This window comes from Mobula birostris, chromosome 26 (genome assembly GCF_030028105.1).
Source record: "Mobula birostris isolate sMobBir1 chromosome 26, sMobBir1.hap1, whole genome shotgun sequence".
In the NCBI taxonomy this organism is placed as follows: Eukaryota; Metazoa; Chordata; class Chondrichthyes; order Myliobatiformes; family Myliobatidae; genus Mobula; species Mobula birostris.
In genome coordinates this window covers 7,750,630-7,763,518 of record NC_092395.1, presented here as the reverse complement: position 1 = coordinate 7,763,518, position 12,889 = coordinate 7,750,630, and the positions used below count along the sequence as shown (strand labels likewise).

The 12,889-nt window shown below is 43.4% G+C and overlaps 1 protein-coding gene across 3 annotated transcripts in view; it reads right to left on the bottom strand.

Moving 5' to 3' along the window:
* Window positions 1-3,365: 3,365 nt before the first annotated feature.
* tbxa2r (thromboxane A2 receptor) overlaps window positions 3,366-12,889 on the bottom strand; it is a 52,876-nt gene continuing 43,352 nt past the window's right edge. For all 3 annotated transcript variants that reach the window (XM_072244121.1, XM_072244122.1, XM_072244120.1), the window contains one exon: window positions 3,366-6,129. In XM_072244121.1, the coding sequence (XP_072100222.1) occupies window positions 5,878-6,129 (252 nt within the window). In that variant the 3' untranslated portion in view covers window positions 3,366-5,877. The remainder of the gene's footprint in view (window positions 6,130-12,889) is intronic.

The window sequence follows — 12,889 nt, the reverse complement described above, 5'->3', positions numbered from 1 at the left end:
TGGAGCAGCGCAGTTGTCTTAATCAATTACTAAAAGTGCTCCTCTGTTCAGCGAAGGTAGCATGCAGAGGGTGAGAAATATTGTCCAGAATTGTCATGATTTTCCGTAGGGTCCTTTGTTCTACTACAGCCTCCAATGTGTCCAGTTTGACCTCTATAACAGAGCACGGTCTTTCTAATCAGTTTATTGAGCCTGTTGGCATCACCTGTGTTGATGCCTTTGCCTCAGCACACCACTGCCTAGAAGATTGTACTGGCAACAACAGAGAGTTAGAACATGTGAAGGAGAGGCCTGCAGACTCCAAAGGAGCTTAGTCTCCTCAGGAAGTAGAGGCGATTCTGTCCCTTCTCTGAGTTGGTGCTCTATTCAAGTCTGTCATCCAGGTGCTCCCCCAGATACTTGTAGGCCCTCACCACATCCATGTCCTCACCATCAATAGTCAACAGGGAGCAATGCAGGCTTTGTCTTCCTAAAGTCCATCACCATCTCCTTTGTCTTACTAATGTCGAGCTGCAGATGATTCAGCTTGCACCATTTAATAAAGTCCTCCACCAGGACTTTGAATGTTAACTTTACACTTGACTCAATCTGCAAATTAACATTTAGGGAATCTTGCACAAGTACTCCCAAGTCCATTTGCACCTCAGTTTTTTTGTATTTTCTCTCCATGTAGAAAAAAAAGTCAACCCTTTCACTTCCTCTACCAAAGTGCATGACCATTCACTTCCCGATACAGTATTTCATCTGGAACTTCTTTTCCCAGTCTCTGAATCTGTCTAAGTCCTTCTGTAGCCTCTCTACTTCCTCAAATCTACCTGCCCCTCCACCTATCTTCATATTCTCTGCAAACTTTGCAACAAAGTCGTCAATACCATCATCCAAATCATTGATCTATAATGTAAAAAGAATCGGTCCCTACACACACCCCCGAGGAACACCACTAGTCACCGGCAGCCAGCCAGAAACGGCTCCTTTTATTACAAAATAATTAAATACAAAATACTGGAGCAATTCAGCAGGTCAGGCAGCACCTATGGAAAAGAGTAAACAGTTGATGCTTTGGCCCGAGACCCTTTAGCAGGATTGGAAAGAAGATGAGAAGTCAAAGTAAGAAGGCGGTACGGCTGGGAGGAAGGAAGGTAGCAGGTCTGGGTGAGCATATGGTCGGTGAGCCAGAGGGCCAGAGAGATCACAGAGGGGGAGTTCTCATCTTTTTTCCAGTTCTGATAAAGTGTCTCGGCCCAGAACGTTGACTGTTTACCCTTTTCCATAGATGCTGCCTGACCTGCTGAGTTCCTCCAGCACTTCTTGAGTGTTGCTTTGGATTTCCAGCATCTGCAGATTTTCTCATATGTGATTCTACTACTACATGCAAGGTCTCTTCGAGAGATGCCTACTTTGAATAAGTTTAAATCGTCCCTTCGACGGGAGTTCTGCGATACTCTCTTTCACTGCCTCCTCCTCTGTGATCTGTGCGGCCCTCCAACTCTTCAAACACATGATCACCCAGACCATTACCTTCCTCCCCTACCCATACCTTCTGACTCTGACTTCTCACCTTTTTTACAGTCCTGAGGAAGGGTCTCAGCCTGAAACGTCGTTTGTATTCTTTTCCATAGATACTGCCAGAGCTGCTCAGTTCCTCCAGCATCTTTTGTGCATTGCTTTGGATTTCCAGCGTCTACAAATTTTCTGAGAATCATTAAATGTTTTTTTTTAGCTATATTGGTAATGGTACATGCTGGGCAACTTGCAATGTAGGAGTGACAAACATACACACTCAAAAGCCTATGCCTAACAGAGAGAGTCCTTCATGTGCACGAGGCCCATACGTTTGACTGAATGATTAGCCAGCCGTGTGCATACCTGCCGCAGTCTCACAGTCGCATTGATACAGCACAGCAGGCTGTTGAAGTTTTGTTGTTGATGTAGGCATTGCCTTCAGAGATGAACAGGAAAACCTACAGAGTGGTGGGTGAGAGACTCACTCACTGTAGTCTGATTGGAGAGTCTTTGTCTAAAGATGCATTGGATAATGGATGAGAACCTGGAGAAATTTGATTACCCACCGGTACACATCAGACCTGTTTCAGGGGAGAAGATGTAGTGAAGTAGGACTGCGGAGCTGCCCATCAAAGTACAATTTCAAGTCAGACACGGACTGGACAAGAAAAGCTCTGGAGTGAGGGATAATAATCTCCAAACTGATGGCATGAACATCGATTTGTCCAACTCTGGTAATTTTTCCACCTCCCCCTTCCATCATCTTCTATTCCTCCTCAGTTTCCCCTCTTACCTCTTCTCTTCTCCTCGCCTGCCTATCACCTCCCCCGATGCCAGATCCTCCTCCTCTCTCTCCTCTCCTATCAGCTTCCTTCTCCTTCAGCCCTTTACCTTTTCCACCTATCACCTCCCAGCTTCTCACTTCATCTCCCCTCACCCACCCATCTACCTTCCTCTGCCCCTTCTTATACTGGCTTCTGTCCCATTCCGTTCCAGTCCCGAGGAAGGTTTTTGGCCTGAAATATTGACAGTTTATTCCTCTCCAGAGCTGCTGCCTGACCAGCTGATTTCCTCCAGTACTTTCTGTGTATTACTCTGGAGTGAGGGATATGTAGCGAGGCTGGCTGGCAATTCCTATAGAGCACGTAGATGCCCTCTTTTCTTGAAGCCAAGGGACTAATTGAAGCTATATTAGCTCTGTTGGAGGCTGGTCTCTCCCATTGGTGCTGCCCTCAAGTGTTTGATCGAGGGAATGACAGGTTAGGTGGCAGTGACCACGCACTACCAGGAACAGTACCATCAATCTGTGGGACACGTTGCTCAGGGTCGTGGGCCGTATATGTGTTTTTTTACGTCACTATGTTAATTTTCTTGCTATTTTAAATACGGCCTGTTTACACTTTGGCCCCGGAGAGATGCTGTTTCATTCAGCTGTATTCATGTATGGTTGAATGATAACTAAACTTGAAATTGATTTGATTTGATTTGATTCTGGCCCCATATCCAAGTGGCACAAGCTCGAAACCAGCACAAAAAGGCACAGCAAGTTTAAAGAAGCCACACTAGAATCATATGCACCACGTCAATCTGAGTTTGGCTAGTTAAAATCAACTCCAGAGACACTGGGAGCAGAAAGAGTATTTTTGGTCTGGCAATAGTTACACTCAAATGGAAAACTAAGTGATTTTGAAATATGACCATGAATAGTACTGAGTGAAGTATCCAAATTTAAATCAAATGCAGTCTAAAAGCTTGAGGGAGAGCCAAACACATCATCAATACATGAATCTTGGAACTTCCACATCATTTTTGGCTTATTTCCATAAATATAGTTGCGGCAACAAATGTTTTCATGTTCTGAATTCACTTTTATTTGCCAATTTTTTTTTGACAAAGACCATAAGATAAAGGAGCAGAATCTGGCCATTTGGCCCATCGAGTCTGCCTCACCATTTCATCATGACTGATCCAATTTTCCTCTCAGCCCCAATCTCCTGCCTTCTCCCTGTATCCCCTCATGCCCTGACCAATCAAAAATCTATCAACCTTTGCCTTAAATATATAGACTTGGCCTCCACAGTTGCTCGTGGCAAAGAATTCCACAGATTTACCACTCACTGGCAAAAGAAATTCCTTCTCATCTCCATTCTAAAAAGACGCTACTTTATTCTGAGACTGTGTCCTCTGGTCTTAGACTCTCCCACCATCGGAAATATCCTCTCTCCATCCACTCTATCAAGGCCTTTCACCATTCCATAGGTTTCAATGAGGTCACCCCTCATCCTTCTGAATTCCAGTGAATACAGGCCCAGCCCATCAAACACTCTTCATATGACAAGCCATTCAATCCCGGAATCATTTTCATGAACCTCCTTTGAAGCCTCTCCAGTGTCAGCCCAACCTTTCTAAGATAAGGGGCCCAAAATTGCTCGCGGTACTCCAGGTGAGGCCTCACCAGTGCTTTATAAAGACTCAACATTACATCCTTGCTTTTATATTCTATTCTCCTTGAAATTAATGTTAACATCACATTTGCCTTTCTTACCACAGACTCAACCTGCAAATTAACCTTTAGGGAATCCTGCACAAGGATTCCTAAGTCCCTTTGCACCTCAGTTTTTTGTAGCCTCCAACCTGATGGTATGAACATTGTTTCCTTGAACTTCAGGTAGTTCCCCCTTCCCCTTCTCTCTTCTTCTATTCCCCACTCTAGCCTCTTACCTCTTCTCCCTTGGTGCCCCTCTTCCTTCCCTTTCTCCCATGGTCCACTCTCCTCTCCTATCAGATTCCTTCTTCTTCAGCCCTTCATCCTTTTCTACCTATTTCCTTCCAGCTTCTTACTTCATCTCCCCTCTCCTGGCTACACCTATCACCTTCTAGCTTGTCTTCCTTCTCCTTCCCTCACCTTCCTATTCTGGCATCTTCTTCCTTTCTTTCCAGTGCTGTTGAAAGGTCCTGGCCTGAAATGTTGACATTTTGATAGATGCTGAGTTCCTCCAGCTTTTGGTATGTGTTCCTCTTGACAAAGTATTTGCTTTAATGGCAATTTTTCTTCTTCTAATTACTTTGATGTGCTGCAAAACCAAAGTCATGCTATCCAATATTTTTAATGAGCTTTCACTGTTCATCACAAGCATGAGAAAATCTGTAGATGCTGATAGTCCTGATTAAAGGTCTTGACCGGAAATGTCGACTGTTTACTCTTTTCCATTGATGCTGCCTGGCCCGCTGAGTTCCTCCAGCATTTTGTGAGTGTTGCTATCAATGTTCATATTTGCCTCTCGTGTTTCCTTTGCGTAAAATTAACCCAATGTTAACTGAATTTAAATACAGCACTTTTAATGTATTCAAGATCAATTCTACAGTCAAAAGCCTCTGTGTTTTTATGCAGGACACCAGGTCACTCCATGCTTTAACAATGGTTGATAAAACATACATGGTTAATGTATTTGTCCACCGTGGTGTACATTTACGACACAAGGTGGTCAAAATAAGCTATGTTTTGTTTACCAAGAGCCCAACTTCCTCAAAGGCACTCCACATCAGCATGCGCTATCATGACAGGCTGAATAAACTTGGCTTGTTTTCTCAGGAGCGCTGGTGGCTGAGGGGTCATCTGATAGAGGTTTATAAGATTATGTGAGGCACAGACAGAGCGGTCAGAGATTATTTATTTATTAACATACAGTGTGGAGCAGGTCCTTCCGGCCCTTCGAGCCACAACGCCCAGTAACGCCCGATTTAACCCTGGCCTAATGACGGGACAATTTACAATGACCAACTAACCTACCGACCGGTACATCTTTGGACTGTGGGAGGAAACCAGAGAACCCGGAGAACCATGCGGGCAAGGGGAGAACGTACCATCTCCTTACGGTCAGCTGTGGGTATCTGTTTCCCAGGGTTGAAATGTCTAATATCAGAGGCATGCATTGAAGGTGAGAGGGGCTAAGTTGAAAGGGGATGTGAGGGGTAAGTTTTTTACTCGAAGAGTAGTGGATGCCTGGAATGCTTTTAACAGATGTTTAGGTAGGAAGATGGATGTAAGGATGATGGACGGATATGGACATTATGTAGGTACAAGGGATTAGTTTTTGGGTGTTTTTAACTTGGTACAACATTGTGGGCTGAAGGGCCTGTTCCTGTGCTATACTCTTCTATGTTTTATATACAAACGTACAATGCTGTAACCCTCCGAGCAGTTGGTCACATAACACAGTTCTTAGAGAAATGATGGTCTTAAAGAAACAATTATTGTTTACAACCAATATTACATATACTACAAAGAAGCAAGCTTTAATATAACATAAAATACATTATTTACAACTAAGTCTAGTTTGGTCAAAGTCAGTGGAATTCAGTCTGAACTGTGTACTAGGAGGTCGTTACAGAGCCCTGTGTAAATCTTCTGCTGTACGATGCATTTATAGAGGGGTACAATGACGATATCGAAGGTCTGGACCGTAAACTTGAGTTGAACCTTCTCAAAACTGATCTTCGGAACAATATGTAAACCCAAGGATCGAGGATCTGGTTCCATGTGGCAATTCGGACGCAAGTGATGAGGGTTTTTTTCAGTTGTTCGTTATCTGGCAAATCCATCAGGGTCTTTTTGAAGATGAGCATCTGTGGGAATCAACAGACAGCAGGTATTATTTCAAACAGACACAGAATCGAGAATACAATTATCAATGAGAAGGAGGTCATTCAGCCCATCGTGTCTGGGCCAATGGAATAAAGAGGCTAGTAAGCATGGGAGTCAGGATTGCAATGAGCTCAGTCAGTGGGCTGAATTGAGCAGAGTTTGACTCATTCTGTTCAGTTGGAAAGCTGGGAATCATTCCAGCATTGAAGTGATGGGCTGAAGGGCCTCTTTCAGAGCTGTAGTATGTAAATCTAAAGACCTCATTTGCCACATGTACTGTAAATCAAAGCACAAAAACATTAGGTGAAATGCTTTGCTTTGTGCTAACAACCAACACAGTCAGAGATGTGGTGGGGGGGGCAGCCCACAAGTGTCACATGCTTCTGGCATCAACACAGCATACCCATGATTTACTGACACTGACCCGTGTATCTTTGGAATGAGGAAGGAAACCAGGGTGCCCAGAGGAAACCCATATGGTTGCAGGGGGAATGTACAAACTCCTGACAGACAAAAGAGGGAATCGAAGCCCGAACTTATAGCTGCCACTCTAAGATTAGATTAGGTTCAACTTTACTGTCATTGAGTCGAGTACAGATACAAAGCCAATGAAATACAGTTAACATCTAACCAGAAATGCAAAGAATAGTGTCATTTACAAAATGACTGTGAATAAAAAGTGCTACAGCACACAAATATAAAAGTACTGAGACAGTCCTATATGGGTGCAATACTGCTTAGCGCTGTGATGTGAGGTTCAGCAGGGTCACAGCCTCAGGGAAGAAGCTCTTCCTGTGCCTGCTGGTGTGGGAGCGGAGGCTCCTGTAGCGCCTACCGGATGGGAGGAGAGTAAAAAGTTCATGGTTAGGGTGAGATGCATCCTTGATAACACTTTTCGCCCTGCCCAGGCAGCATTTACAAGGCTAACCACTACGCTACTGTGCAACCTTGCTCATGTGCGATAGATTTTCTAGCCTTTATTTTTACATGCAACATGGAACAGAACAGCACAGAAAGAGGTCTCTCAGTCCACTGTATCCACCCCAAACATCGTGTTAAATTAAACTAAATCTCCGGTCTTCACTTGTTAGCTACCCCTCCATTCATATGCCCATCCGACAGTCACGTGACCATATCCATATTCATGAGTCCATCTAACAGTCATGTGACCATATTCATATTCATGAGCCAGTCTAACAGTCATGTGACCATATTCATATTCATGAGTCCATCTAACAGTCATGTGACCATATTCATATTCATGAGCCAGTCTAACAGTCATGTGACCATATTCATATTCATGGATCAGTCTACCAGTCTCCTAAGTGCCATTATCGAATTGGCTTCCACCACAACCCAAAAGGCACCCACTACTGTCTGTGTAAAAATACTTGCCCCAGACATCGCCTTGACTAAGTCTAGGACCAGAGGGGACAGTCTCAAAATAGAAGGACGTCACTTTAGAACAGAGAGGAGGAGGAATTTCTTTAGCCAGAGGGAGATGAATCTGTGGCATTCATCGCCAGAGATGGCTGTGGAGGCCAAGTCAATAGATATATTTAAAATGGAGGTTGATGGGTTCTTGGTTAGTCAGGGTGTCAAAGGTTATAGAGAGAAGGCAGGAGAATGGAGTTGAGAGGGATAATAAATCAGCTATGATGGAATAGCAGAACAGGCTTGATGGGCCAAATGGCCTACTTTAGCTCCTATATCTTATGGAAACATTTCCCCTTTCACTCCACAGTGCCTTGTAAATTCAGCTCCCAACCCTTTGTTCACATAAGTGAGTATTACAATGAGGAATTTTGATCAATTTAACTGAGAACTTTTATTTGTGAAACGTATGCTCCTTTTGTTCCCCACAGTAGAGCCCAAAAAGCAGGGAAAATTGTCAAGAATGAAAAGCTAAAAATTCAAAACCTGAAAGATCAGCAGTACAGAAGTACTCATTCCCCTGCACTCAGTACTTTGTTGAACCAGCTTTTTCAGCTATTACAGCAGTGGGCTTTCTAGATATGTCTCTATTAGCTTTCCACAACATGATGGAGCAAGATTTGCCCATTCCTCCTTGCAGAATTGCTCAGGCTTTGCCAGTTTATCTTGGGCTGCAGCGGGGAGAGCAGACTAAAGTCTTGCCAGAAATGTTTGATCGGGTTAAGGTCAGGACTCTGACTGGTCCACTTAAGGACATCAATTTTCTTCATTTGAAGCCACTCCATGGTTGCTCTGGCAATGTGCTTTGGGTTGTTCTCCTGTTGAAAGATTAACTTTCTCCCCAGTTTAAGCTTTCGTACAGAGGCTAGCAGGTTTTTATCCAGGATCTCTCAGTATTTTAGCAGCATTCATCCTCCCATTAATCTTGACCAGATTTCCAGTCCCTGCTGCTGAAAAGCATCCCCATAGCATGATGCTGCCCCCACCACACTTTAAAGTGGGGATGGCGTTGCCTGACTGTTGCATTGTATTAGATTTACACCACACGTACCCCTTAGTGTTGAGGCCAAAAAGTTCCACTTTAGTCTCAAGTGACCACAAGACCTTCTTCCACATCTTTATAGTATCTTCTAAGTGATGCTTTGCAAAGTCTTTATTGGCAAGGATATGCTGCTGTTTTTTTGGCCAGGGCTTCTTCCTTGTCACTTGTCTATAAGTACCCTTTTTGTGAAAGGCCTTAGAAACTGTGGAGGCTTGAACTTCATCTGCAGCCAAATGAGTTCTGCAGCTCACTCAGAGTGACTATTGGTGTCACAGTAGCCTCTCTTACAAGTGCCATTCTTCTCCAGTGACTAAGCTTAGAGGGGTGGCCTGTTTGCCTTTAGGCTTCTGAACTTCCTTCCTGATGGTAGCAATGAGAAAAAGGCATGACTTGGGTGATGAGGGTCCTTAGTAATGGATGTCACCTTTTTGAAGCATCGGTCCTTGAGGATGTCCTGGATACTACAGAGGCTAGTGCCCATGATGGAGATGACTAAGTTTATAACTCCCTGCAGCTTATTTCAATATTGTGCAGTAGCCCGCCCCTCCATACCAGGTGATTTAAGGGTATTAAATCATTCTTAATAAGATCAGATGCACACTTGACCTCACAATCTACCTCGTTATGATCTTGCACATTATTGCTTACCTGCACTGTACTTTCTCTGTAGCTGTTACTTTATGCTGCATTGTTATTTTTTTTTTACCTTGTTCTACCTCAATGCACTGTGTGGTGATCAGACCTTTCTGCATTCTATTGTCTTTTGCTTTAATGTTTGTGGAAAACTATACATCTATTATTTCATCAGATGAGGCTTCAGTTTAACATCTCATTGGCAATACCTCTTCCAAACAAATGAAAATAGTCTCACCAAAATAAACAGTGCAAGCATTTATAAAAAGCAATTTAGAAGTGATTACAGACAACATTAATGGTCCAGCTCAGTCAGAGCTTCTGGTCACAGTTCTTCATTATCAGGGAAAATTAGCAAGAGCTACCTGAACCTTCCAAGTACACAGCTGAATGAGCTGTGAATTGGTTTTGAAACCAATTTGCAGTTGTTTTGTTATTTAGCAGAGTTTCAGCATCGGTTCTTTTTGCTCGAGGTCAACAACAACCAAAATTAGCAGAATTTTTGATGAAAATTAGAGATCGCCCAAGACTTCATCCATTGTCTTGAACAGTGTGCATGACAATATTTTCACTGTATCTCAGTACATTTGATAATATTTAACAAATTCCAGTCGTAGGTGAGCAACTCAGCTGGTTGGACTGTTGGGTTGTTGGAAGGTGAGATAAAGCACAGCAGTGGGCCCCTCCCATCCAATGAGCCCAAGTAACCAATTAGCCTACCAACCTATACGTCTTTGGAGTTTGGGAGGAAACCACAGTGCCCAGAGGAAACCCACATGGTCACTGGGAGAACATACAAACTCCTTACAATAATCCCTCCTCTGTTGCAGGTTCTCAACCTGAAACATTGACTTTCCATCAGCCTGCACAGATGTGTCGAAACATCAAAACATACAGTGAAATGCGTTGTTTGTGTCAAATTAAATCAACGAGGATTGTGCTGGGCAGCTTGCCAGAGTTGCCACACTTCTGGCATCAACAAAGCATCCCCATAACTTACTAACCCAAGCCATATGCCTTTGGTATGTATAATGGTGTGAATTTCTGGGCCACTTTTTTTTTTACTGTTCAACCAAGCTGACGATATTATTGTGTGGCACTTCAATGGATGAAGTGGAAAAGGTGAACAATTTCAAGTTTCTGGGTGTCAATATTTCTGAGGATTGAACCTGAGCCCAACATATTGATACAGCTACAAAGAAGGTAACACAGCAACTATATTTCATTCGGAGTTTCAGGAGATTTGGTATGTCACCAAAGACACTTGCAAATTTCTACAGATTTACCGTGCAGAGCATTTTGACTGACTGCATCACTGGAGGGGTGGTTACTAATAGGATCAAAATAAGATGCAGAGAGTTGTAAACGTAGTCAGCTCCATCATGGGCACGAGCCTCTGTAGTATCCAGGACATCTTGAGGCATTGATGGCGTGGATATTCAGAGGCTTTTTCCCAGGGCTGAAATGGCTAGCACAAGAGGGCACAGTTTTAAGGTGCTTGGGAGTAGATACAGAGGAGATGTCAGGGGTAGGTTTTTTTTCCACGCAGAGAGTGGTGAGTGTGTGGAACGGGCTGCCAGCGACAGTGGTGGAGGCAGAAATGATAGGGTATTTTAAGAGGCTCCTGGATAGATACATGGAGCTTAGAAGAATAGAGGGCTATGGGTAACCCTAGGTAATTTCTAAGGTAAGTACATGTTCGGCCCAGCATCGTGGGCCAAAGGGCCTGTATTGCGCTGTAGGTTTTCTATGTTTCTATCTTCAAGGAACAATGTCTCAAAAAGGCAGCATCCATCATTAAGGACCCCATTACCAAGGACATGCCCTCTTCTCATTGCTGCCATCAGGAAAAGAAGGAGGTACAGCAGCCTGAAGACATACACTCAACGATTCCGGAATGACTCTTCCCCTCTGCCATCAGATTCCTGAATGGACATTGAACCCATGAACACTACCTCACTGTAAATTACAGTCCTTTTATTATGTATTGCATTGTACTGCTGCTGCAAAGACAACACATTTCACGATACATGCCGGTGATATTAAACCTGATTCTGATTCTGACATAATATAGGAAAAATTAGTGAAAAGTTAGAGGATTGGGAAGCTTTTAAAATACAACAGAAGGCAACTAAAAAAAAATTATTTGGAGGGAAGAGATGAATACAAAGTAAGCTAACCAATATCAGAATATACCACATTTTATCAGATATATAAAGAGTAAAACAGAAGGAAAAGTAGATATTAGATCACTGGAAAATGACACTGGAGAGGTAGTAATGGGGGACAAAGAAATGGCAGACAAACTTAAGGTTTTGCATCAGTCTGCGCTGAGGAAGATACGAGCAGTATGCCAGAAATTCAAGCGTGCCAAGGGGCCGCAGTCGCTACTACTAAGGAGAAGGTGCTTGGGAAGTTGAAAAGTCTGAAGGTAGATAAATCATCTGGACCAGATAGTTACACTGCAGGGTACTGAAAAAGGTGGCTGAAGAGATTGTGGAGGCATTAATAATCATCTTTCAAGGATCAATTAATTCTGGCATGGTTCTGGAGGACGGAAAATTGCAATGTCACTCCACTCTTTAAAAAGGGAGAGAGGCAAAAGCAAGGAAATTATAGGCCAGTTAGCTTGACTTCAGTGGTTGAGAAGATGTTAGAGTCCATTATCAAGGATGTAGTTGCAGGGTACTTGAGGAGCCTCATAAAGTAGGCCAAATTCAGCTCAGTTTCCTGAAGGGGAAAATCTTGCCTGACCAATCTGTTGGAATTCTTTGAGGCAGTACAGAGAAAGAAGAGTCAGCGGATGTTGCTTACTTGGAATTTCAAAAGGCCTTTAACAAAGTGCTGCCCGTGAGGCTGCTTATCAAGGGCCCAGGGTATAAAAGGAAAAGTGCTAAAATGGATGGAAGATTGACTCATGGGCAGGAGGCCAAGATGGAATAAAAGGGGCCTATTCCGGTAGGCTGCCAGTGACTGGTGGTGTTCCACAGGGGCCTGTGTTGGGACCACTTCTTTCCATGTTATATGTCAACAATTTGGATAGTGGAATTGATGGCATTTGGCCAGGTTTTCAGATGATACAAGGATAGATGGAGTGGCAGGTAGTGTCAAGAAAGCAGAGAACCTGCAGGAGGACTTGCACAGACTGGGAGAATGGGGAAAGAAGCGGCAGGTGGAATATAGTGTAGGGAAGTGTATGGTCACGCACTTTGGTAGAAGAAATAAAAGCATAGACTATTTCCTAAATGGGGAAAAAATTCAAAAATCAAAGTTGCAGAGAGTCTTTGGAATCCTCGTGCAGAATTCGCTAAAGGTTAACTTGCAAGTTTTGTCAGTGGCAAGGAAGGCAAATGCAATGTTAGCATTCATTTCAAGAGGTCTAGAACATAAGAGTGGGATGTGATGCTGAAGCTTTAAAAGGCATTTGTCAGTCCACACTTGGAATACTGTGCACAGTTCTGGACGTCTTATCTAAGAAAGGATGTGCGAGCATTGGAGAGGGTCCAGAGGAGGTTCATGAGAATGATTTTGGAATGAAGGGATTAATGTATGAGGAGCATTTGATGGCTTGGGGGCTGTACTTGCTGTAGTTTAGAAATACGAGGGGGGAATTTCACTGAAGCCCATCAAGT